Source organism: Solanum tuberosum, unplaced genomic scaffold (genome assembly GCF_000226075.1).
Source record: "Solanum tuberosum cultivar DM 1-3 516 R44 unplaced genomic scaffold, SolTub_3.0 scf00149, whole genome shotgun sequence".
NCBI classification, from domain to species: domain Eukaryota; kingdom Viridiplantae; phylum Streptophyta; class Magnoliopsida; order Solanales; family Solanaceae; genus Solanum; species Solanum tuberosum.
In genome coordinates, this window is record NW_006239072.1 from 1,142,215 (window position 1) to 1,169,207 (window position 26,993).

The 26,993-nt window shown below is 31.7% G+C and overlaps 5 protein-coding genes across 6 annotated transcripts; 4 read left to right on the plus strand and 1 right to left on the minus strand.

Annotated features, from left to right (window-relative positions):
* Positions 1-564: 564 nt before the first annotated feature.
* On the plus strand, positions 565-993 carry LOC107061548 (ycf3-interacting protein 1, chloroplastic-like). The gene is made up of 2 exons (XM_015310955.1): positions 565-843; positions 943-993. Exons 1-2 carry the CDS (start codon positions 565-567, stop codon positions 991-993), a joined length of 330 nt encoding a protein of 109 aa, XP_015166441.1.
* Positions 994-3,492: 2,499 nt separating this feature from the next.
* LOC107061561 (ycf3-interacting protein 1, chloroplastic-like) lies at positions 3,493-4,005 on the plus strand. The gene is made up of 2 exons (XM_015310997.1): positions 3,493-3,843; positions 3,925-4,005. Exons 1-2 carry the CDS (start codon positions 3,547-3,549, stop codon positions 3,973-3,975), a joined length of 348 nt encoding a protein of 115 aa, XP_015166483.1. The 5' UTR covers positions 3,493-3,546; the 3' UTR covers positions 3,976-4,005.
* Positions 4,006-6,796: 2,791 nt separating this feature from the next.
* Positions 6,797-12,012, plus strand: LOC102597753 (ycf3-interacting protein 1, chloroplastic-like). Of its 2 annotated transcripts, none has more exons than XM_015310996.1 (6): positions 6,797-7,202; positions 7,284-7,328; positions 8,116-8,229; positions 9,434-9,514; positions 10,738-10,902; positions 11,826-12,012. In XM_015310996.1, the coding sequence occupies exons 1-6, from the start codon at positions 6,885-6,887 to the stop codon at positions 11,832-11,834; spliced, it is 732 nt and encodes a 243-aa protein (XP_015166482.1). In that variant the 5' UTR covers positions 6,797-6,884; the 3' UTR covers positions 11,835-12,012. The 2 variants fall into 2 exon arrangements, with proteins under 2 accessions (XP_015166482.1, XP_006352612.1); XM_006352550.2 differs by having other exon boundaries at positions 11,713-11,995.
* Positions 12,013-12,743: 731 nt separating this feature from the next.
* LOC102582888 (uncharacterized) lies at positions 12,744-13,953 on the plus strand. The gene has a single exon (XM_006352587.2). The coding sequence runs from the start codon at positions 12,840-12,842 to the stop codon at positions 13,758-13,760; it is 921 nt and encodes a 306-aa protein (XP_006352649.1). The 5' UTR covers positions 12,744-12,839; the 3' UTR covers positions 13,761-13,953.
* A 4,251-nt stretch (positions 13,954-18,204) lies between these two features.
* On the minus strand, positions 18,205-21,485 carry LOC102598072 (uncharacterized). Its single transcript, XM_006352551.2, has 2 exons — positions 20,139-21,485; positions 18,205-18,749 (listed from the first exon to the last, which is right to left on the minus strand). Exons 1-2 carry the CDS (start codon positions 21,302-21,304, stop codon positions 18,404-18,406), a joined length of 1,512 nt encoding a protein of 503 aa, XP_006352613.1. The 5' UTR covers positions 21,305-21,485; the 3' UTR covers positions 18,205-18,403.
* Positions 21,486-26,993: the final 5,508 nt, after the last annotated feature.

Genomic DNA, 26,993 nt, shown 5'->3' on the forward strand with positions numbered 1-26,993 from the left:
TACTCCCTCCATTCCATATTAACTTAAGTTTTGAGGTGTTTCACACCCTTTAAGAAAAGTAGGTTAGGACACAAATTGAACATAATTTTCTATTTTTACCCTTATTAATTATTGTCAAAAATAACTAAACATTAATTATAATAACTAATTCCAATACTAACTTAAAGGGTAAAATTAGAAGAATATTTTAAAAATAGTCTTGAAGATTGGAAACTTAAGTTAATTTGAAAAATGGAAAAAGACTTAAAGCTTAAGTTAATATGAAATGGAGGGAGTAAAAGACATTTGTGAGATAAAAAAGGGAGGACATACAGGAATTTCTTGGTAATTCAAGCTAATCCATTGCTAAAACACTTGTAGTTAATTGAATTTTTATTGTTAAAACACTTTTAGTTATACTAATTATACGTATCTAGAATACTAATGTCGATTAATAAGACTTATGTTTTATATTTAAAAACACAAGGCATAATCATTTGAAGGTTATCCATTCTGTTACCAAGTCTTAACCGCAAGCAAAGCAAAGCAAATGCTCTATCTCAACTAAATATTCCACTCTCTTCAATGGCGCTTCAGCTGCCATTCCCACTGCTCTCTTCCTCCTTATCATCATTCCCCTTGTTATCTTCTTCACACTGCAAAATTTACTCAATTCCCTTTACTCATAAACCTCTTTTATCTTCCTCCAATGTACAAATTCTTGGATTTAGTAGCAGAAGCACTTCACTGGGGCCTCTGTTTGTCAGTAAAGAAGACACCCAATTGACTAATGAGGAAGAAAGTTCCATTTCCACTGCAACCCAACAAGATGACGATGACCCGGATCCTGAATCGCTTGAATACGTTTCTCAAATTAAACGAGTTTAGTCTTCTTCTTCTTTTGGCTTTTACCCAATTCGGATTGTGCTGTTTCTGATGTATATATGGTTGTAAATTTTGTAGGCGTTGGAACTTCTTAAGAGGAATCGGGATATGCTTTTCGGTGAGGTGTGAATTTACTTTTATCTTTTGAATTTTCCACAATATTAACGAGGCTGCCTACTTGTATAAGCTCACTGCATTTACCAAGTTTGTAGTGCTTTTTGCATATTTTCACTGTTTCTTCAGCTAATAATAATGTTATCTGATAGATGTTGGTGCCTCTCCCTTTTTAGTACCATATCGATTGTCTTAGTTAGAGTTAGAACTAAAGCTTAGTTACATTAGCTTCCTCTTATAGAGGCTTGCTTCTTCAAGTTCAAGTTCCGTTTGTTGCTTTACATTTTGATAGAAATAGGTGCTTGCAGCTTCTCTCTTTATCTACTAAATGAGCCTTCATTGACTGCTTGCGATTCCCTAATTAAGTAACCAAACCAATACTTGTAATAATTTAAACACATTGCATTATAATAAAAGGGATAATATTTATTGCCGTAAAAATATTTAGCGACAATTGAATTAGTGTTATTGCATTCAGAATTGCTAAAACCTTTAATGACATTTATATGTATAGAATACTGATTATAAATATTTGTATTATATTTTCACCGCTGCTAAATAATTGTTCTGCTAAACAATTGTCGCTAAAAGAAAAAATTACTATTATAAAATGTCTAATTTTGTTATAGATTGTAACTAATTGATTTTAAAGTCCAACCCTAATTTGTGAGATTAGGCCAATATATTTCTAAAATGGTTTCTATTTAATTATTTATTGAATAGAGATTATAATTTGTAGATATCATGATCATGAGTTAATTATGATCATATGAAGAAATAATCATTGAGTGTCGTTCTAGCTAGCTGAGTAGCTAGCCAGTGCTTAATATCATAACTATATATTTAATATGATATTACTCACATATAGTAAAAGTTTCTCATGTCAATCATATCACACAATTAGTTAACAAGTTATTTAGCATATATAGTTTGATTCCAAAACCTAATATGCATACTAGTTAGAATGTTGAATAGAAATTTTTTATAATTTTCGAGTACCTTAGAGTTCCAATTTTGATATTTTCAATGTGATATGTATCCGACTTATTATTGTGATTTGTATATTAGACATATCTATAAATATATTTGTTTTCTGTGTTTCTAGGGTTGGGATCCTACACATCATCGTGCCATCCATTTTGGAATTTGTTATTTTGTGGCGCTATGATTGTACGAAGTTTTACCATTGCCTCCTGTATTTTTAAATCCGATATTTTGTGGCGTGATAGTTATGCAACGCCCTAATATTATCTTGCATTTGATAGCACATTCCTTGGTTAAAACGTACCATTATTATAACTTTTTATATCAAACTTGAATTAACAAAATGATTTGATATTTTAAAAACTACACTTTTAACGAATATAATTTGACATATATCTCAAATCTCAACTCAATATATAGAAGGAAATATATGATAGCTTGAAGTTAGGTCATGTGAGACTATATATGAATCATTTTCTTTCCTTAAATATTTTCTAACTTATTTCAAATTGCATCTCCACTGCTTTACACATGTAAAGTTTTAAACACAATCTTCCAAACATAAGATTTAGTCTTTTTTTTCTCTTTGGAATTGGAAGGATTTTATTTATTTAATAGTAGCTAGGTTCATCCATACAAAAAGGAACCGATCTAAACGATATAGTTCTATTCTCATCTCCTTTAAGATCAACTTTTAAAGTAAAGGAAGGAGATGCTTCAAAAACAAACAACTTGTTCATATGCGTATTTGGATCCATAGTCTTCCTTCCATATTCCGCTAATATGTCTGCTACTGAGTTAGCCTCCTTCATTATATGTTTTATTGTTGATCCTCCCATCAGTAGGAGCATTGACCTGCAATTCGAATAAATGTGAGAGTGTATTGATTTAGAACTTTCTTAAGTGTTAAGTAATAAGATTTAGTCATTACATCCCTCTATATAACACTTCAAATAAGATCACAATTTTTTTTTATGGTTGGTGATTCACAATAGACTATCCACTTCTCAAATACTTATTACTCCCTCCATTCCATATTAACTTAAGTTTTGAGGTGTTTCACACCCTTTAAGAAAAGTAGGTTAGGACACAAAATTGAACATAATTTTCTATTTTTACCCTTATTAATTATTGTCAAAAATAACTAAACATTAATTATAATAACTAATTCCAATACTAACTTAAAGGGTAAAATTAGAAGAATATTTTAAAAATAGTCTTGAAGATTGGAAACTTAAGTTAATTTGAAAAATGGAAAAAGACTTAAAGCTTAAGTTAATATGAAATGGAGGGAGTAAAAGACATTTGTGAGATAAAAAAGGGAGGACATACAGGAATTTCTTGGTAATTCAAGCTAATCCATTGCTAAAACACTTGTAGTTAATTGAATTTTTATTGTTAAAACACTTTTAGTTATACTAATTATACGTATCTAGAATACTAATGTCGATTAATAAGACTTATGTTTTATATTTAAAAACACAAGGCATAATCATTTGAAGGTTATCCATTCTGTTACCAAGTCTTAACCGCAAGCAAAGCAAAGCAAATGCTCTATCTCAACTAAATATTCCACTCTCTTCAATGGCGCTTCAGCTGCCATTCCCACTGCTCTCTTCCTCCTTATCATCATTCCCCTTGTTATCTTCTTCACACTGCAAAATTTACTCAATTCCCTTTACTCATAAACCTCTTTTATCTTCCTCCAATGTACAAATTCTTGGATTTAGTAGCAGAAGCACTTCACTGGGGCCTCTGTTTGTCAGTAAAGAAGACACCCAATTGACTAATGAGGAAGAAAGTTCCATTTCCACTGCAACCCAACAAGATGACGATGACCCGGATCCTGAATCGCTTGAATACGTTTCTCAAATTAAACGAGTTTAGTCTTCTTCTTCTTTTGGCTTTTACCCAATTCGGATTGTGCTGTTTCTGATGTATATATGGTTGTAAATTTTGTAGGCGTTGGAACTTCTTAAGAGGAATCGGGATATGCTTTTCGGTGAGGTGTGAATTTACTTTTATCTTTTGAATTTTCCACAATATTAACGAGGCTGCCTACTTGTATAAGCTCACTGCATTTACCAAGTTTGTAGTGCTTTTTGCATATTTTCACTGTTTCTTCAGCTAATAATAATGTTATCTGATAGATGTTGGTGCCTCTCCCTTTTTAGTACCATATCGATTGTCTTAGTTAGAGTTAGAACTAAAGCTTAGTTACATTAGCTTCCTCTTATAGAGGCTTGCTTCTTCAAGTTCAAGTTCCGTTTGTTGCTTTACATTTTGATAGAAATAGGTGCTTGCAGCTTCTCTCTTTATCTACTAAATGAGCCTTCATTGACTGCTTGCGATTCCCTAATTAAGTAACCAAACCAATACTTGTAATAATTTAAACACATTGCATTATAATAAAAGGGATAATATTTATTGCCGTAAAAATATTTAGCGACAATTGAATTAGTGTTATTGCATTCAGAATTGCTAAAACCTTTAATGACATTTATATGTATAGAATACTGATTATAAATATTTGTATTATATTTTCACCGCTGCTAAATAATTGTTCTGCTAAACAATTGTCGCTAAAAGAAAAAATTACTATTATAAAATGTCTAATTTTGTTATAGATTGTAACTAATTGATTTTAAAGTCCAACCCTAATTTGTGAGATTAGGCCAATATATTTCTAAAATGGTTTCTATTTAATTATTTATTGAATAGAGATTATAATTTGTAGATATCATGATCATGAGTTAATTATGATCATATGAAGAAATAATCATTGAGTGTCGTTCTAGCTAGCTGAGTAGCTAGCTAGTGCTTAATATCATAACTATATATTTAATACTCCCTTCGTCCCTTTTTAGTTGTCCACTTCAGAAATGGCACACAGATTAAGGCAACAATGATTAGCACTGTGAAGTTACAATTTTACTCTTATGACAACTTTTCACTTCAAAATTACAACCACTTATTTGAATTCAAGTGAAATAAATTGGAGGGAAACAACATACACTTTTACAATTTTCAAGAAGTGTAAATAAGGGTATAATATGAAAAAATTTGTTGTCCTTTCTTGATTTGTCAAAATGGACAACTAAATAGGGACAACCAAAAAGGAAATATGGACAAGTAAATAGGGACGGAGGGAGTATGATATTACTCACATATAGTAAAAGTTTCTCATGTCAATCATATCACACAATTAGTTAACAAGTTATTTAGCATATATAGTTTGATTCCAAAACCTAATATGCATACTAGTTAGAATGTTGAATAGAAATTTATTATAATTTTCGAGTACCTTAGAGTTCCAATTTTGATATTTTCAATGTGATATGTATCCGACTCATTATCGTGATTTGTATATTAGACTTATCTATAAATATATTTGTTTTCTATGTTTCTAGGGTTGAGATCCTACACATTATCGTGCCATCCATTTTGAAATTTGTTATTTTGTGGCGCTATGATTGTACGAAGTTTTACCATTGCCTCCTGTATTTTTAACCCCGATGTTTTGTGGCATGATAGTTATGCGACACCCTAATATTATCTTGCATTTGATAGCACATTCCTTGGTTAAAACGTACCATCATTATAACTTTTTATATCAAACTCGAATTAACAAAATGATTTGATATTCTAAAAACTAGACTTTTAATGAATATAATTTGACATATATCTTAAAGCTCAACTCAATATATAGAAGGAAATATATGATAGCTTGAAGTTAGGTCATGTGAGACTATATATGAATCATTTTCTTTCCTTAGATATTTTCTAACTTATTTCAAATTGCATCTCCACTACTTTACACATGAAAAGTTGTAAACAATCTTCCAAACATATAAGATTTAGTAATTACATCCCTTTATATAACACTTCAAATAAGATCACAATTTTTTTTGTATGGTTGGTGATTCACAATAGACTATCCACTTCTCAATTACTTATTAAAAGACATTTGTGAATTTGGCATATGTGAGATAAAAAGGGAGGACATACATTGCGGAATTTCTTGGTAATTCTAGCTAATCCATTGCTAAAAAAACTTCTAGTTAATTGAATTTTTAATTTATTGCTAAATAAAATTAACATAAGATTTTTGTGGTTCAATTATGAAATTTTGTTCTATCACTAATTTCTCGTTTTGAAGCTGGAGACACCATTGAAACATGCTTTTAGGGAAGCTAATAATTTTACAAACACATCAATTTAAAAAAATGGAAACAATCTAGGTTATTTTGGAAACTTAGGGATCGTTTGGTGTGATAGATAAGGAAAAATAATTCTGAGATAAGTTTTTAGTACATCTCAATTTTTTTGTTTGGTTACAAAGTGTGTGGTAATTTATTCCATAATTAATACTTACGATCGCCATAAATTATACTCCCTTCGTCCCATTTTATATGTCATCCCTTTCTATAAATAGTTGGTCTATAATACTTGTCATTTCATAAAATCAATGCATAAATTACCATATTCTTCCCTTTTTACCCTTGTGAGTTATTAGCCTTGAAAATATAAATTTGACCAACTTAGAAAAGCTAAGTAAATGATTCATGTTCATTGGTTAAATTAATTAATCAAAATAAATTAATTCATATTTATTGATCGGAAACTTGAGTTCCATAAAATTTAAATAAATGTAGAAGGGTAAAATTACATCATTTCTTAGTACAAGTATAAAGTAAAATTACATCATTTCTTAGTACAAGTGTAAAGTAAAAATGTGACATATAAAATGGAACGGAGGGAGTATCTACTTGTGAGTAGAATACTAATCTGGATTAAAATGAATGTTTTATATTTAAAAAAACACAAGGCATAATCATTTTTAAGGTTATCCATTCTGTTACCAAGTTTTAACCGCAAGCAAAGCAAATGCTCTATCTCAACTAAATATTCCACTATCTTCAATGGCGCTTCAGCTGCCATTCCCACTGCTCTCTTCATCCTTATCATCACTCCCCTTGTTATCTTCTTCATACTGCAAAATTTGCTCAATTCCCATCTCACCCTTTACTCATAAACCTCTTTTATCTTCCTCCAATGTACAAATTCTTGGATTTAGTAGCAGAGGCAGAGGCAGAAGCACTTCATTGGGGCCTCTGTTTGTGAGTAAAGAAGACACCCAATTGACTAATGAGGAAGAAGGTTCCATTTCCACTGTTACCCAACAAGATGACGATGACCCAGATCCTGAATCCCTTGAATACGTTTCTCAAATTAAACGAGTTTAGTCTTCTTATTCTTTTGGCTTTTACCCAATTCGGATTGTGCTGTTTCTGATGTATATATGCTTGTAAATTTTGTAGGCGTTGGAGCTTCTTAAGAGGAATCGGGACATGCTGTTCGGTGAGGTGTGAATTTACTTTTATCTTTTGAATTTTCCACAATATTAAACGAGGCTGCCTACTTGTATAAGCTCACTGCATTTACCAAGTTTGTAATGCATTTTGCACATCTTCAGTGTTTCTTCAGCTAATGTTATCTGAAAGATGTTGGTTCCTCTCCTTTTTTTAGTGCCATATTGATTTTCTTAGTTAGAGTTAGAACTAAAAGCTTAGTTACATTAGCTTCCTCTTATAGAGGCTTGCTTCTTCAAGGTCAAGTTCAAGTTCAAGTTCCGCTTGTTGCTATACATTTTGATAGAAATAGGTGCTTGCAGCTGGCTCGTTATCTACTAAATGAGCCTTCATTGACTGCTTGCGATTCCCTAATTAAGTAACCAAACCAATACCTGTCATTTTGAACAGACAATGGTATATTTGGAGCATTTGAAGTGGACAAACAATCAACGTGCACAATTGAGTTTCGTGCCATCATGTGTACCAGTCTGGTGTTTATGAGGAGATCTTTTTCTTCCAATTGGGGACCTGTAAGTCCATGTAGGAGTAAGCGTGAGATTTAGACAAGTGTAAATTGAAAGAGACTTAATTTGTTTGTTTTGTCTTTCAGTACTGAAATGAAATGGACTTGAATACAGTGGAACGGATACTAAAGATTTTCATAGTCAAACCCAACTAACTTGGGATTGAGGAATAGTTGATTAATTAATTGGTAGACTGTTTTAGTTAACTATCTCTATGGGGTAATTTAAATGTCAAATTGTTTCTAGATTGACCAACTCCTTTGGGTTTATTACAGGTTAAATTGACTATAATGATTGAAGATCCCAGGGACGTTGAGCGAAGGCGGCTGCTTGGCATTGACGATGAAAATGCTCCAACAAGGGATGACTTAGCTGCCTGTTTAGAAGAAGTAAGTATTTGCTCCACAAATGCCTCAAATCAATGCTGACGATTTATATGGCTTTTTACTCGGGAGGCTTCTCCTGAACTATATTTCTTGTTGTTGCGATCAAAGTTGTAATCTGGTTCTGGAGTGTGACCTGGAGCTATGACTTGGACTACTAAGCCCGCATATCTGCTGGTACCAGATGTTACCTGAAATATAGGACATCTAGTTAGAATGATCATCTGCTTGTGATCCAAGCGTAGTTGATAAATTGATTGATGATAAGAATAGAACAAATGAGACCTGTGTTGAAGATTTCATAACATCTTGAATCAGATAGATATTTGAATCACGCTGATACAAAGTTTGCTCAATTGAACAGAGGTTCTCGATGATAATGCAATACCAAAATTTCCGTATATGGACCGATAGAAGATGTTATTTGAGGTTTTGTTTGCGAAGAACAAACGTGATAGCCATAGATGGCATTTACATGCAGATTTCCAAATATTAACAAAGATAAAATTTCAGCATGGTAGATACATATTCATATAGTCTGACAATGTGATAGTTGAGTTAAAGTAGCAATATGGAGAAAATATGAAAATGAACCTAAATAGGTATCAGTGAGTCATCTTAAAAATAAGTTATAAGAGAAAAAAATTGATGCTCTCAAGGAAGATAATTTAAATATTACTATCTCTGTCTCAATTTATGTGATGGTGTTTGACTAGCCACGGAGTTTAAGAAAGAAAGATAGACTTTTGAAATTGTAGTCTAAAATAAGCCATAGATACTTGAATTACGCTGATTACATACATTGATATTGCAGATCTGTGTCGAAGATTTCATAACATCTTGAAAAGGGAAATATGTCATTAAAAAATGAGACAGTGAAATAGCAAAGAATTTAAAAGCTCTTTTTTTCTTTTTCTTTTTTCTTGCTTACCTCAATAGATTCCCAATGAGTTTTATATGCACAGCTATAGATCAGATTGTTTCTAGTTGAATGTAATGTAAAAGAAGCATCTTTGTTGGACCAAATTACTATCTATTCAAATTCTAAATGTTCCTTGATCAACAATCGGCTGAAGGATAAAGGCTTTGGTTGTCTTTAGAGCGCTCATTAGTTATTTCTTTCTTCTTAATGTTGCAGTACATGGTTCTAAGTTTATGTTTCCTAAGGCCTTGCTAAATCCTTTATTATTATTATTATTTCTTGTTGAAGATAAATGAAGGAAAAGTACCAAAAGATCGGGTTGCTCTGCAGATGCTTGCAGAAGAGATGAATTCATGGCCTAATTTGGAGGTATTACTGTGACCTCAAACATTCTTCTGAACACAATTTTACAATTAAGCATGATAGTAAATGCTCGCAGTTCATCTTCCATTCTGTGCGGCTGAAAAAACACTTACTTTAGTTTGGGAGGGGAGCAGGGGCTGTGAAGTAGTAATTAAATTCTCTATAAGGTTGCTTGATTGTTTTCTTCCATAGCACTCGGCCAACAAATGCATTATTAGGTTCACTTATGTCTCAAAGTCATCCATAAGCATTCTAATATTTTGATTTCACAATTTTACTCAACTGCACTGCATAGTAGGTTGACAAACACACTATATGCTTTTTGAAGCAGGTTTATGCAGTTATCAGTCGTTCTAATAAAATGTGCCAGTTTTTAATAGCCAGAATCAGATTGACATACTTAATATTGGGGTTGGGAGGTGGGGAGAGACTGCAATAGTATTACTCAGGTTTTTATCGAAGATTGAGAAATGTTCCAATCCAGACCATGGATAAGAAGGTGGTCTTGATTTGCATTTCAAATTAAAAGAAATTCAACAAGTTACTACTTCTTTAGCTAGATTCCTTTTTAGTAGTGAGTCGGCTAAAAGTAAATGAGGTGGCCTCTGATAAGAAATTTAATTTTCTTATGTTTTAAATGAGGGATATATACTGCTCAGGGAGAAAAATCTCAATAATTTGACCTTTGGGTCGAGTTTTTTTCCCTAATAAAAGTTAGCTTTAATGGCTTGGAGATATGTTAGTGAAACTTTATCAGTTTACGCCAATCAACAGAAAGCAAATTCTAAACCATCCAGTCCATGGTGTTAAATTTAAACCTTTCACTCCCAAAGTCAAACACGCTGATCAAAATGAAATCTTTTAATTGCATTGAAATTTTTAACACTGATTTATTGGTTGAATAGTTTCTCCTCAATTTTTGATTTCTGGACAGTTTATATCTTTCCAAACCATTTTCTGAAAAGTAGCAGAAATCTTTTTTTTTTTTTTTTTCTTTTCTTTCTTTTTGAAAGTTTGTACACCAGTACTATTTTCTTTCATGTATTAAGCTTTTACGTGATCTGGACAATTCCATTTACAAATAATCTTGATTTTTTTTTTTCATTTCTTGAAATCAAGTGAGACTCCTTGATTGATTGTACATCCCCTGGGAACGCGATGTCTTTGTAGTGGCACCAATTTCATCATTCAGACAATTAGTAGTTATACTGTATTCTTGTTGGATTTAGGTTGAAGCCTCGAAGCAAAATAAGAGCAGATCCCTGTATGCAAAAGCCACAGACACTGGTATTGATCCAAAAGAGGCTGCTAAGCGGCTCAAGATTGACTGGGATTCAGCAGCTGAGATTGAGGAGGCAGCTGATAGTGACGAACCAGACATTCCTCCAGTTCTGGTTAGTCGACGATATAAATGCTTAGATATTTCTCTGGTTATTCCTCATGTTCTGATTGTTCATTAGGCTGGCTAAGTTCTATTCCCGATAATCAGCTTGCAATTTAATGGAGTATGTTAAATGCACCAATTTTTACATGTTATTGAGTGAATACCTGGCAAAACAACAAGTTCACTTTTCTTGAAAAGTTAAAAGTATCAGATCATGACTAATCCTGTTTGGCCAAGCTTCTGGGAAGCCAAAACCCAAAAGTACCTTTTTTATTTTAAAAGAATGCTCATTTTAGATAGTAAAGGTGTTTGGCCAAGCGAAAAAGGTAGTTTTTTTCCGTGAGCACTTTTGGAACCTTAGCATGCACAAATTGTTGCTATAATATGCTAAAATTCTTTCTCAATTTATTAGTCGAGCACAAATTGCTATTTCCAACGGTACTTTTTTCGAAAATCATTTTTCAAAATAAGCTGTTTTGGAAGCCTTGGCCAACAGTCTATAGATCAAGTTTAGCTGGTATCCCAGAAAAATGTTAGCTTCATGAAAGAATACGATCCTGGTAGAAAAAAGCATCGTTGCAAAGAGCTCAAATGTTTTCAGATGCATTATAATATAGCTCCATCAAGTAGTAATTATGGAAAATTCTCTTAACTGTAGGTGTTTTAGTTTTAGACCATGTGCTTGATTAGCGAGATCAGGTGCTTATTGAGATAAAACTTAAATCATAAAATCTAATTGTAATATAGAAGTTGGCTAGATATGTTGCTGTCATTACCGCTTCATTTGGAGCTGGTTCTGACGAGGGACATTTTCGTGCAGGGATATGGAGCTTTATACTTGGTCTCTGCATTACCAGTCATCATTGGCATCTCTGTTGTGTTGATTCTGTTCTATAATTCTCTACAGTGATACACCTTTTGGCATTTTTGCAGGGTCGATAGTGTACACGATTTGTCCTTCCAATCATAACAATAGTGGAAACTTAAATTTTGTCATAGCTATATGTAAGTGAATCAGTTAGATCTCTTGCATACGCGACGGTGTTGTTTCGTCTCATCTCAATAATTTAGTTAGTTGTATAATTCTATTATATTATATTCAACCGTGTGATTGCACGTTCATTTTATTAAATTTGAGTTTAAAAGTCTGAATTAAGTTGTCTAAAATATAGTAGTCACCAGACATAATATAAGAATATTTTGAGATTTTCTTTATTCTTTTTGAGTTGATGGAGGGTATATAAACATTGAACCTTTTATGCCGGTGGAAATGCTAATATAATTCTTTTTTTCTTAGGCATCCGGAATCTAAAACTCACTGATCCGACTAATTCAGCTTAGCGTGACGTAGGCCCACTATAGGTAGTAAAGTGTTTCCTATCAAGTTGTTCTTATTCACATGACTCGAATCAATATATTTAGGTAGGGGTATAGAGGAATATTAGTTATTGCACCACACTCCTAGGTGGAGCAAGAATGTTAGCAATGAGTTCGGTAGAACTCAATAGTTTTGGATCACTAATGGTATGCTTATATGAACTTGAGCAATGCTCTCTCTCAAGAATTAGATTTTGGGAATGTGTTAAGCTTAAATGTCATATTTTTACATGGTATAAGAGTCGGGTTTAAACTCCTCAATTAGGTTTGTGCATAAAGAGGGTATTAGAGTTTGGTTTCACTTTTGTGCTTGGTGGTTGGTTACTAGAACTTGTTGTCCACTTAGTTGATGCTAAGTCAAAGTATGACATAGTATAATATATTAATGAGATTTGTTTTCCACACACGTTGGGACAAGAAGACGTGACAATCATTACTAAGATATAATCCAATACAAAGACATGTCTCCCACAATATCTATGTTTAGCTTTCTACCCCCTTAAATACCTAAAATCTATAGTTGATGGACATCTCAATTCTCACTCAACTTTCACACTCCAAACTTCAAATATGCCTTCATTCATAAATGTTCAAGATTCAAATGAATCTGACTTCCCTATTTCCTTGAAAGAATCAACAAATACACATAAAAAATCTGACATTTTAACAATTCCTCTGCCTATGCCACCATCAAAGAAGTTCTTGAGCAACAGCCTTCCAAACTCAACAACTTCATCACCTAGATTTGCATCAAAGAAAAAGTCCAAAAATCAACCTTCTCCTCTCTCCAACAACCCTTTGGCTAGGCAACATTCTGTGGCACTGGCGAACCTCGAACGGTTGAAAGAAGATCACTTAAGGAGGAGCAAGTCATGTGGTGAAGGAAGATCAAGCGCGCCACCGGATAAACATGTTGTTGGATTAATCACAAAGGTAATGAATAGTAGTAGTAGTAGTGTTAAACATGTTGAAGAAAGCAAAGTAGATGATAAAGCAGAATCTATTGATCAAAAGTTCAAATGTGGTGCTATGTGTTTGTTTATACCTGGTTTAGGAAAAGCAAAACAAGTGAGAGCCAGGAGGGTAGAAATAGAAACTGAAATAGTACATGATGTTGGACACAATGTTTCAAGAAAAGTGTCATTGGAGAAATTTGAATGTGGATCATGGACATCATCAGCTATAATCAATGATGAAGAAAGTGAAAATGATGATTCCAATCTCTTCTTTGATCTACCAATTGAGCTAATCCAATGTAGCGATGATAAGGACATGACTTGTTCACCAGTAACAACTGGATTTGTTTTTGACAAGGAACCAAAAGGGGTCCTAAAGAACACCACCACAACAAAAACTAGTGAGTCCACAATGCGCCATGTTCGCTTTTCTACCTCAGACCCTGACGCTGGCTCGCCTACGTCCTGCATGACTCCTCGCATGCGCAAGGCAAGGGAAGATTTCAATGCACTCCTAGAAGCCCAATGTGCATGACCCGAGCCGGATCCAAGTCCAACCACAGGTTTTGGGTTCGACATTAATGATTTAAGCTCGAACCCTACATATATATACTCCTTCTGTTTCAATTTATTTGTCTTACTTTTCTTTTTAGTCCGTTTTAAAAAGAATGTCTCTTTCTTTGGCAACTCCTAACTTTCCACATGACAAGTTTAAGACCACATTCAAACTTGAGATGCATATGACATGATTCTTAAGGATATTTCACCAGTAAAAATGTATTTCATATTCCAACAAACTTTTCTAATATAAACTGAAGGCAGATAGAATAGAGACTAAACAAAAGAAAACCTAGCACTATACAAAGAATAGTTTGTGATGTCAAATCCATTAACATGATATTAAGAGAATTAACTTAGACATGAATTTTAAGACTTCTTTTTTCTATATAAAATTCATTTTTCCAACAATTCTCCATATATTTCAAAATAGAATAAAATAAAATAAAAAGTTCGGTTGGATTTTCATAAATGAGCAAAATACATTGAATTGGGTGTTTCTTGGATTATGAATCAAACCTAGACAAGACATATTTTTTATCTACGAGCCAATCTTTAGAAATTATGCGATTTTTTTGATTTTTCGTGTGTATTAGCCCATAGATCTGGCGCCTTGGAGCACCCAAATTTTTTTATGAGGACCTTCGTAATGAGTTAGGAAAGCATTACATATATAGTCCCACCATTTTTTAAGACATTTTTCGCATTTACGAGCCAATTTTTAGAAATTAGTCAACTTTCTTGTTTTTTTTCATGTGTGTTAGCCCATTGATCTGGCGCCTTGGAGCACCCAAAATTTTTTAAGGCACCAGATCTATGGGCATACACACTAAAAAATTAAGAAAGTCGACTAATTCCTAAAAGTAGACTCATAAATGCAAAAATATGCCTTAAAAAATAGTGAAACTATACGCAATGTTTCCCCAATTCATTATAGAGGTCCTCATAAAGTTTATCAAAAAAATTGGGTGCTCAAAGGTGCCAGATGCATGAGCTAATATGCACGAAAAACCAAGAAAGTCGGCTAATTCCTAAAAGTTGACTCGTAAGTCTTAAATGTGAAAATATGCCTTAAAAAATTGTGGGACTATATGTAATGTTTCCCCATCTCATTACGTTGGTCCATATATAATTTTTTCAGAATTTTTTTTTTTGTGTGCTCCAAGGCGCTAGATCCCTTGGCTAATACATACAAAAAACCAAGAAAGTTGGCTAATTCCTAAAAATTGACTCGTAAGTGCAAAAATATGCCTTAAAAAATTCTGGGACTATACACAATGATTCTCCAACTCATTACGGAGGTCCTCATAAAATAATTTTAGAAAAAAAATTTGGGTGCTCCAAGGCGTCAGATCCATGGGCTAATACACATAAAAAAACAAGAAAATCGGTTTATTCCTAAAAGTGGGCTCGTAAACGTGAGAATATGTCTTAAAAATAGTGAGACTATATGCAATGTTTCCCCAACTTATTACATTGGTCCTCATGAAAAAAAATTGGTGCTCCAAGGTGCCTGGGCTAATAAACACGAAAACCAAGAAAGTCGGCTAATTCCAAAAAAATTGACTTGTAAATGCGAAAATATGCATTAAAAATGGTGGGACTATACGCAATGTTTCCCTAACTCATTACGGAGGTCCTCATAAAAAAAATTCAGAATTTTTTTTGGGCGCTCCAACGTATCAGATCCATGGGCTAACACACAAAATATCAAAAAAGTCGGTCAATTCCTAAAAGTTGGCTCGTATATGTAAAAATATGTCTTAAAATGGTGGCACTATACGCAATGCTTCCCCAACTCATTACGGATGTCCTCATAAAGTTTTTTTTAGAAAAAAAATTGGGTGTTCCAAGGCGCCAGATCCATAGGGTAATACACACGAAATACCAAGAAAGTCGGCTAATTCCTAAAAATTGGCTCGTAAATGCGAAAATATGCCTTAAAAATGGTGGGACTATATGCAATGCTTCCCCAACTCATTACGGATTTCCACATAAAGTTTTTCAGAAAAAAAAAATTAGGTTCTCCAAGACGCCAGATCCATGGGATAATATACACGAAAACCAAGAAAGTCGGTTAATTCCTAAAAGTTGACTCGTAAATGCAAAAATATGTCTTATAAAAGTGGTGGGACTATACGCAATGCTTCCCCAACTCATTACGAATTCTTATAAAAAATTAGAATTTTTTTTTGGGTGCTCCAAGGCTCTAGATCCATAGGTACACACAAAAAACCAACAAAATTGGCTCGTAAATGTAAAATTATGTCTTAAAATGGTGGACCATACACAATGCTTCCCCAACTCTTTATAGATGTCCTCACTAAGTTTTTTCAGAAAAAATAAAATTGAGGTGCTCTACAGTGTCAGATCCATGGGCTAATGCACATAGAAACCAAGAATGTCGGTTAATTCCTAAAACGTGTTTCGTAAATGCGAAAAATATGCCTTAAAATGGTGGAATATACACAATTCTTCCCCAACTCATTACGGATGTCCTCATTAAGTTTTTTTAGAAAAAAAATTTGGTTGCTCTACAACGTTAGATGCATGGGCTAATACACATGAAAACCAAGAAAGTCGGTTAATTCCTAAAACTTGTCTAATATGCCTTTAAAAAGTGGTGGAACTATCTTTAAATTAAAAAAAAAAGTGGTGGAACTATATGCAATGTTTCTCCAACTTATGATGGAGGTTCTCACAAAGTTTTTTTAGTACAATTTTTTGAGTGTTCCCTCCATATACATGGGCTAATGCATACAAAAACCAAGAATGTCGGTTAATTTTAAAAATTAGCTCATAAATGCGAAAGTATGCCTTAAAAAATAATAAGATTATACGCAATACTTTCCCAACTCATTTAAAATTTTTTTGAAATACTCTAAGGTGCTTGATCCATAAACTAATACACATAAAATACTAAGAAAGTCACATAATTCTTAAAAATTGGATCGCATACGAAAAATATGCCTTACCGACTCATGAAAAATGAAATAGGTCGAATTAATTTTGCACCAAACTTATGTCATTATCCAAAATCTAAACTGTACATATACATCTATATCCCTTTCATATTGTGTTTTAGGCTATTGGGTTTCACACACGTTGACAGACAAATGGCAACATACTTACACTACACCAAAAACTTCACAAACACATCAACACCTTTTTCCAAATGAAGAAATTGTTCGTCTGATGACGAGAATTATTCATTTTAAAATATATATATAAATCACTTTAAATTAGTTACAAAATTTATTAATATATTTTTCAAGTTATATTCATATGCAAATAAATTCCATTTTCTGAATATTATTTTTTAATACTTTTTTGTCTCAAAGTATATAGTATTATTTATGTCCAAACATCCACTTATTTCTACCTTTACTAAAAGCATCATTATTAATAGGCACATGCAAATTTAAGCAAAGGTGATAGATTAAAAAAAAAAAAAAGTTTAATTAGAGTAGGCTTGTTTACAAAGTCAAGAAATTGCTCATCTTTTCTTTCCATGTCAGGTTTAGTTAAATGATTTAAAGAATTCCAATAAAGCTCCTTCTGTCATCCACCACTTTGATAAATTATCCATTTTTTTGCTTTATAACATGAAAACTAAAGGGTCGCGCAAGGTGTAGAATAGTGTTGAATATAGTATATTAATAATATTTGTATCAATTATGTTAACATTATTTTTTATATATGATTGATTTAATATATTAAAAATAATATGAAGTAAGGTATTTTAAAAAAAATATTTATTTACAAAAATATCTTCTATAAATATAGTAGAAAGAATAGAGAAAAGATTTTGAAAAATAATTATATCTTTAATGCATATATTAAAATTTGTTACATTATTAACATCATAATTTTTCATGTATTAATTATATATATTGTAATATTAAATAAAGTAGGTAATTAATGCTCAACACATAATGCATGAGTTACACACAAATATAAATGATCTCACATTTTAAATTAAAGAAAAGAGATAAAATCAACTCATAGTTTGGTAATTTTTTAGTTAATATATTTTATTAAAAAAAGCACTAACTAACTCATGATGATCAAGAATCCTAAAAGAATGAATATAAAGTTAGTTGAGGTCCCTTTCGCAAAGCAAAAAACGACAGTCATAACATAACGTCTCCATCTTAGAGCTCTTTCTAAAAAAATTATGTAATTCCCCGTCTCATTTTATGTAACTATCTTTAAAATTTTCATTTTTCAACCACACATTTAAAAAATATTTTAAATTATAAATTTTAAAAATAAATTCTTAAATATTATGTCAAATCAACTGGTATCACCTAAAATGAGACTGAGAAAATAATTTTTTTTAAGGGCGGTTGGACCACCGACACTATTACCCAAATTTCAGCCAATTATCATTTAAAAAAAAAAAAAAGGAATCACTTCAGTGCATTGGGAAAAACCTTATTACTATTAAGAAATAGCAAAGTACAAAACACCAATTTAATCCTATAATATTATACCAAAACATGTACCACCTGTCTCTGTTGTTTCTATATCTATCTTAAAATAACAATAAAAATTTATCATACAGAAAAAGAACCTCAAAAAAAAAAACAAGTAGGTAGTAAATATGGACTTCATTCACTATTGTCTAGTTTTTTGTAGTGTAGAACCAATCATCTTGAGCTCGAACCTCTTCACAGTTCCAGCAATGTCTCTCATTGTTGTGTCCACTTCATACGGTGTTTGGTCAACGGTGATCGTCGTGGCATTGACCAGCTGTCGACATGGCTCCCTGTGTTCGGCTATCGTCCCGTGATAGTGGAAATACTTGATCCTTCCTTCCGTCTTGTGAGTCGTCTTGCCCACCGTGTTTTGTGACATGTGCACCCCCGTTGCTATAACGTTGCGCGGTTGCACCGCGTATTTCCTGTCCCTTCTTATTCCTCTCTTCACATCCTTGTATACTAGCTTCTCAAATCCCCATTTCCTGCGATGAAATCATCGTGAATTGACTGGTTTTACGTTTATAGTTAGGTTACTTCCAAAATCATTTGATTAGACAACAATATAAAAGCATCCAACAATACTAAAGACATTGTCCTTACAATAGACAATTTAGTGTGTAATTTAAGAAATTAAAACAGTATAACTCAATAATTTAAGATTTCAATAATACTATCAATCAATGCAAACTGACAAAGGGCTACATATTCAAATTAAAATTAATAACCTCAAAGTTAGGTTAGTTCAATTCACTGCAAATAAATATTGCTCTAGTTTAGCTAAGGTACAATAATGATCAAACATTGGATTCTCATCACGTTCTAAAGAAGCTGCAGCATATATAGCTGCCACTTGGACCACAAAAGAACCAGAAATACAAGAATATACTTGTCTAATCTCTCATATGTGGTTAGAGTTTTCACCTTATAAGTACATGATATAATATTCGAGATACACACAAGCTGACTCGAACAGCAGCATAAGAAACTTATTCCCTCCTTGGCACCTAACTTTTGTAACCCATTAAGCATCTCAATTATTCAAGATTCAACCACCAGAGAGGTTTCATCACTAGAATACATGTTCAAAACCTACTTGTGGTCAAGTCTCTATCAAAGCATTTCATTATCAACCATGAAAGAACCTTTAAAGAAATACAAATTCCAAAATAGTACTACTACTATACTATTCCTTCAACCAATAATTTAAGATTTCACCTATAATATTAAAAAATGTAACTATAGAATTCGGAAACAACGTCTCAGACCACAAACTAAAATCCAGACACTTTTATCTATTTTTCACTTAGAGGTGTTGGGCAGATGCTAAAGTCGAAGTGTTATGGACAAGAATTGATCGACCGAATAATCACAGTTGTCAATTATTAGATTCAGAAACATATCACACCTAGTATTAGGCAAATGAAAAGCCAGCTTAATTAACTTCTTCTAAATGCCAAAATCAACTTCATAATACTTTTATTGCCAATTGGTATTTATTATTTCAAAGACCCCAAATTCTTCATATTCCATTTATTATACAACACGGGTCAATTTAATGTCCTGCATTGGGAATATTAGCTGTCAACTTTTGAAGAAGAAAAATTGACCAAAGAAATTAACAATAATAATGTTTTCTGCGGAATCGATCTTCCATATTATGTCATATAAGATGTTCTATAATAACATTTCAATACAATAATCATGGTTTTCGTAGTACTAATCTTTCATGTTATGTTATATTATATGTTTTCAGTAACACTATTTCTACAATCACATTTCACTATAATAATTGTGAAATCGATCTTTCATGTTACGTTATATGTTTCGCCATAGCAACCAAAACAAATGATGTATTGAGAATATTGTTATACCTGTAGGATTTGCCACGGTCTTCTTCTAAACAGAGCTTGTTGGACATTGGCATTTGTTCAATGGTGAACTGTGTATAATCTGATAACGAATTAACCACAGACTTAATAGTACTCTTTTTAGGCACAAATATGAACTCATCCACATCGAAGAAAAACATCCATTTGGCTTGAAATCTGTATTTATGCAAACAATCATTCACAATGAGAAATTGATTGTGATAATAGCCATCAAACCTTTCCTGATCTCTGATATCCTGTAGCGTAACATATCCTTTCTCAATCCATGGCTTCAATACCGCCATTACTCCTTCGTGTACACCTCCAGCATCATGGATTACAAAATGAGATTTCACCCCGAACAATCTAACATGAAACGCAAGCCATTCCCGTACTCTCTGTGGACTCAAATTACCATACAAAGACGAACCGCAGTACAGGAAATCGTACTTTGGTGGTTTATTGAATGTTGAAATGAAGTTTGTGAAATCTTGCTCTGACTCTGTTAAAGCCAAAAAAGTGTCGGTGATATTGAATTTACTATCACCACCGCCATTAGTAGTAGCGTGAATCAGTAACTTTCCTCCATCACCAACTGGGATTGGGAAAGTGCAATTTACAACTAACACAGTATACACTCTTCCATATCCCCAATCTGGAAGGATTTTGGTACCGGTAACATTAATGTGTTTCTGCATAGTACTATCATTCGTATTAGGGATCCATTCACACAAATAACTGGGTTTTCCATAAACATGAAGAGGCTTGGAAGCTAAACCCATAACAGCAAAAGTATTAATTCCACCTCTATAAGCAGACATCAATATAAAATTATACGCAGCAGAACCAAATGGATTGAAAGCACGCTTAATAACTCCATTTTCCAGTAATTCATCTTTGGCCAGTGCAGGCGGTGGCGGCGGCTGAACAGCGGTGGAGGCGTTAATAGCTGAAATTGAAACTGAAACAGAATCGATAGTAGTTGAAGTGGAGAAAGATGGAACAGAAATACAAGTGGTGGCTAGATTGTTTGAAAAACGAATAGGCATGAATTGAAGAATTGTAATAAGGGAAAAAAGAAAAAGTATAGCAGTAAGGATAAATTTGAGTTCAGCTGCACAATTCCAAACAATACCAACAAACATTTTCCTCTCTTTCTCCTTCGTCATTGTACTAGAAAGAGAGAGAAAAGGCAGATAACAGAAATAGTACAGAGAAAACAGAAAATGGCAGACAAGGAAGAAGCAAACAAACAAAATTTTCTCTTTCTTTTCTGTCTGTTTTTGTATCAGAAATCTCTCTCTAATCAATGCTGTATTTTTGGAATATGAAGTGAAGGTTTATAATCATGTATTTATGGAAATGATTTCATATTGAAAATTAAAAAAGGACTCTGATTTTATTTTATTTTATTTTGGCTTTAATGATGGTATGGATAGATTCTTGTCTAAGTTTATTTTATCAATTACCATATAAAAATGTATTTAGACAGCTAGATCTAAGTAAGGTAAGTACTATACTTATTTGTAATAAGCAATTAAGTTACTAATTATTATAACCATATAATTTTTTATTTAGTTATCTATTTCAAATATCTCAAGATAGAGTTATTTGTCGAACAAAAGAGATAGATCGAATATTAAAATTTGCACAAAAATTCTAACATTTTCGGGTAGGAATTCAATTCATATCAGGTTAACTCCTCAAATTACTGATCGTGATATAGTCATGACAGAGCAAACTCTCGATTTGGTCATTAAAATCTAGAGAGTTGTTTTTATATTTTATCCTTAATATTAAAAAAAATTGACATCAACTAAGGGACAAAATTGACATCTATTATTCCAAAATTGGTACAAAATGGTCTCTCTTTTTTAATTTTTCAACCGATAGAATTAACAAAGAATAACCCATAAATATTTGAATAATATAGCATATAGAACCGATATTTTCATTCAATCTTCCTATCTTTTCTCCTAAAATATATCCCTAAAATATCTCCATTTAGATTTAGAAGCTATATAATAGGTTGAAGATTATTTTTATTTTTTAAAAAAAGAAGAAGATATTGACTATTATTTGTAAAAAAAATATAATTTTTTTTCTATAAGGAAAAAGAATTATTAAAAAATTGTCTAATCTAGACTATTGTGTCACAAGAACAACAATTAAATGGATTGGCTATAATAAACTTTATTACAAAAAAATTAAAATTGAATGCTTCCGTTCGAATTTGACTTTAGGTCAATGATATATTTGAGTTATTTCGGATTGAGGTTGTGCATAAACCAGTTTCAAGTAATATGTATATAATATATGAATATAATTTTTCATTTTTTAGATACATTGTGTATGTTTAAATTTTATTATGTGTGTTTAAAATGTCAATAACATGTAGGACTTGTACCATCGTGTCAATTCTCGTAATATTAGTTACTTATTTTTTATATATATTAAAATTATGTCTCAATTAATATAAATATTGTGTTAAAAAAAATAAAAAAATAAAAAATAAATATATATATATATATATATATTAAAAAATCAGTTTCTATTTTTGTGCCTAAGAATTATGTGAAGTGATGGAGTTTTAAATTTCAGTTATGTGCCTTTGTGGGCTATTTTTACTGTTAGTTTTATTATTATTTTGTACCAATAATAAAATATAATTTTTAATATTGCTTTAATTAGTTGATATTTTATTATAATTTATTATTTATATGTATAGTTAATTATTATTTTTTTAAAAGTAAAATAAAACTAAAACTAAAAATAAGAAAATAACTCACCCCCACAAATCCCATATACTCACCGTTATCATACCACATTCTCGAGTCATGATGGCACCTACTATACCCTACCAGTAGGTAAGCCAACCCGTAACCATCAACTAAGGGACAAAATTGACATCTATTATTCCAAAATTGGTACAAAATGGTCTCTCTTTTTTAATTTTTCAACCGATAGAATTAACAAAGAATAACCCATAAATATTTGAATAATATAGCATATAGAACCGATATTTTCATTCAATCTTCCTATCTTTTCTCCTAAAATATATCCCTAAAATATCTCCATTTAGATTTAGAAGCTATATAATAGGTTGAAGATTATTTTTATTTTTTAAAAAAAGAAGAAGATATTGACTATTATTTGTAAAAAAAATATAATTTTTTTTCTATAAGGAAAAAGAATTATTAAAAAATTGTCTAATCTAGACTATTGTGTCACAAGAACAACAATTAAATGGATTGGCTATAATAAACTTTATTACAAAAAAATTAAAATTGAATGCTTCCGTTCGAATTTGACTTTAGGTCAATGATATATTTGAGTTATTTCGGATTGAGGTTGTGCATAAACCAGTTTCAAGTAATATGTATATAATATATGAATATAATTTTTCATTTTTTAGATACATTGTGTATGTTTAAATTTTATTATGTGTGTTTAAAATGTCAATAACATGTAGGACTTGTACCATCGTGTCAATTCTCGTAATATTAGTTACTTATTTTTTATATATATTAAAATTATGTCTCAATTAATATAAATATTGTGTTAAAAAAAATAAAAAAATAAAAAATAAATATATATATATATATATATACTTTATTTGTTATTTCTTAATGAGAGTGTAAAGTCCATTAAAGAAAGTATTTAGACAATCCCATATTTATAATAAATAAACAATTAATAGTTAGTCTGGTTAAATATTTAATAGGTTAAAAAATGTTATTTTTTGTCAAAAAAAAATTGTTTGAAAAATTCTGGGGTATTTGATGAAGCTTTTGAGAGAAAATAAGATGTGAGAATTGAGAGATTGTCCATAAATATTAAAAAGAGATGTATTAATGCCTCAAAGTGAAGATGTGGTAATTAAACAGAATATATATAACTCAATTTTACTAAATCGATGGTATGCTTTAAATAAGAGATTGTGAAGGTTATAAATTTAGATAAAAGACTAGTAGGTAACAATACGTTGGCTTGTTAGCTATCCTTACATAGTTATAAATTTATAATATTGTCTTGGTAGTTGTTCATCCATTAATATTTGTTACTATATGTATGTTTTTTGCGCTTTGACTATTATTTTATTTTGTTATTATTATTTTACTTTAATAGTCCAAATTTTATTATTTTTGGTCCAGGATACAAAAGTTTATCTGACCAGTAATAATGCAAAGAGTCAGAGACGTGATGTGTATAATTTCGCGTAAATTTAAGAAATTACAAATGATAAAAATAATTCATTCTAAATTAATCGTCATATTTTACTATGTCGTCAACAATTTAATTAAGTATTTTTTTTAAAAAGTTTAAAAATTATATGAAAAATGTATAATAAGTAATAATTTTTTTCATAATAATTTGATAAGAAATATGGCTTAAAACATTAATTTTTTTAATATAATTTAACTTTAAAAAATTGAAACATGTCAACTAATTTAGAGCGGGTGAAACATTGATTAAAGTTAAGAAAAAAGCCTTTAAAAAAACAAACAAACTTCTCATCCATAAATATATGTTTTGCTTAATATAATCAATCTTAACAGTTTTTATGATATTTCTTTTAAACATTCAAATAAAATTATATTTTGGTTGAATACCTTAATTTTTAATAAATTATTTAAATTAGATCTTTTTATTTTTAATATTGAATTTCCTTTACATATATTTTATTTTTATTTGCTTATTAGATAGTTAAGTATATATATAAAATATATTAACTTTTTAAATTATACACATCAATGGTAGTAAAAAAACTTGACTATTAAGTTATTTTATGAAAAAAAAAAATTCGATGCTCTAAAACTCTTGCTATAAGTTGGACCCATAATTTTTTATGAATTACTCTAAAGCTCCCCTTCCATTAAGTTATTTCAAAATATCATTAAAATAGAATAATTTATTTATGAAACATATTATTTCGAACTAATTGTACGTGCTACTATACTGAATAGTAAAAATACGTCACTTCAATTTTATGTACTTTTTTAATACAGCAATTCTATATGTTTATATTATCATCACTAATTTTTCATTAACTTATTGATAGTGGCAGAGCTAAGATTTTTAACAGGGAGTTCAAAATCTTGAAGAAGTAAAACACACAAACTAATCAAAGGAGGTTCGACACCTACTATATATATGTAAAATAAAAAATTAGTCATGTATAAATAGTAATATTTTCCGTCGAAGGGGGTTCAGATGAACCCTTTGAATGTATGCTGGCTCCGCCCCTGCTTATAAATATATCAAATTGAACACCACCTTAACTTTTCCCCTCTAACTTATGAACTTGTCATTACGTTCCTCATCATCACCTTTGTTTTTTATCGTTTGATCAAAGGAATATTAACAAACTGAACATAAAGTCTACTAATTTATAAAAGATCGAGCTCTTTGGAACCAATAAAGAACACATATATTATACAGAGTACTATTTACTTATCTCCTTATACCTTGGTTCAAGTATTTATATTAAGATCTGATTAAATTTAAATTTATGTATTGTAAGATTTATTTTCTATGGACAATACTCTGAATAACTTTTTTTCAATTTTTACGTATTCGAACCAAAAATCTAGTTAATTCAAAATGAAAGAAACTTCAAACTATTCCATCGTAATTCATATTGATTCTCGATTTCAATTTATACACGATGTATGTAACTAATGTGTGTCTCTCTAGACTCTGTACATGTATTAAATTAATTAATAACCTATGTAGTTGTAAAATAAATAAAACCTATTAACTTTCTTGGCGGTGGAGAATTATCACCTCATGCAATACAAATTATGTACCACGTTTTGGCCAACCCAAGTCCCTATCACCACCTCCCCACCCCCACTCCCCAATCCACGTGTAACACCCCGTAGTTTAGTAGACCATCTAGGGATAAATTGAGGGCTAGAGTCAAGGTCAAGAGGGCATGAGCCAAGGCAAAGGGGCAAGGGCCAAAGCAAGAGCCAAGGCTGCCCCAAGCTTGCCATGGCACTGCCTTGGACCACGAGAGCTTTCACGGCTCGTGGGGCCATTCGTGGTGGTGAGGCAGTGTACCATCCAAGGCTGCCCAAAAATGACTCATCTTTACGAGCCACTTCACGGCCAGTGGTGAGGATCATGGCTCGTGGGAAGGCTCGTGAAGAAGCCTTAGTTCGTGGAGACCAAAAGACCTCAAGCCTTAGCCACTGCCCAAGAACCACGGCCGGGACCACGGCTCGTGGTCTTGACCATGGCTCGTGAGACCTGTCGTGGTGCCTGGCACCATGGCTGCCCAATGAGGGGTCTTTTAGTAAATTCCTTTTTAGTTGGTTTAAAGTGGGGGTCGATTTATATGGACTTTATACACCTCTATAAACTATTTAGAGTCATTAACCACCCCAACTAAGCCATTAACTCCAAAACCCCAAAAGATCCCAAAGTTCATCTTCTAAAAAATCCTCGAAGAAGAAGAGAGGGTCAAGCTAGGTCGAAATTCCTCCATTGTTGCAAGCTTTTGTGAGGGCTTTGAATCAAGAAATGTTAGCTTATTCATCTATGGATTCTTCCATCCATAGAGCCCCTTAGATTTCCCCCAATTGTGAAGAAAAACCCTCAATTCTAGCTAGGGTTTCTTCCTATATTGTGGGTAGTCTTGAGTATGATTCCAGTTGAGTGGATAGTACTTGTTTATGATTAATTTAGCATTTAATCATGATATTATGATGAATTTATATGTTTTCCATGGTTAACCCTATTTAATTGATGAAAATGATATTATGTGGGTTTATGCCATGAAAAAGGAAAATTGAAGACTTAGAGATGATCTTCTAAAATTGATGATGTCTATAGTAATTGTTCATGAATGAA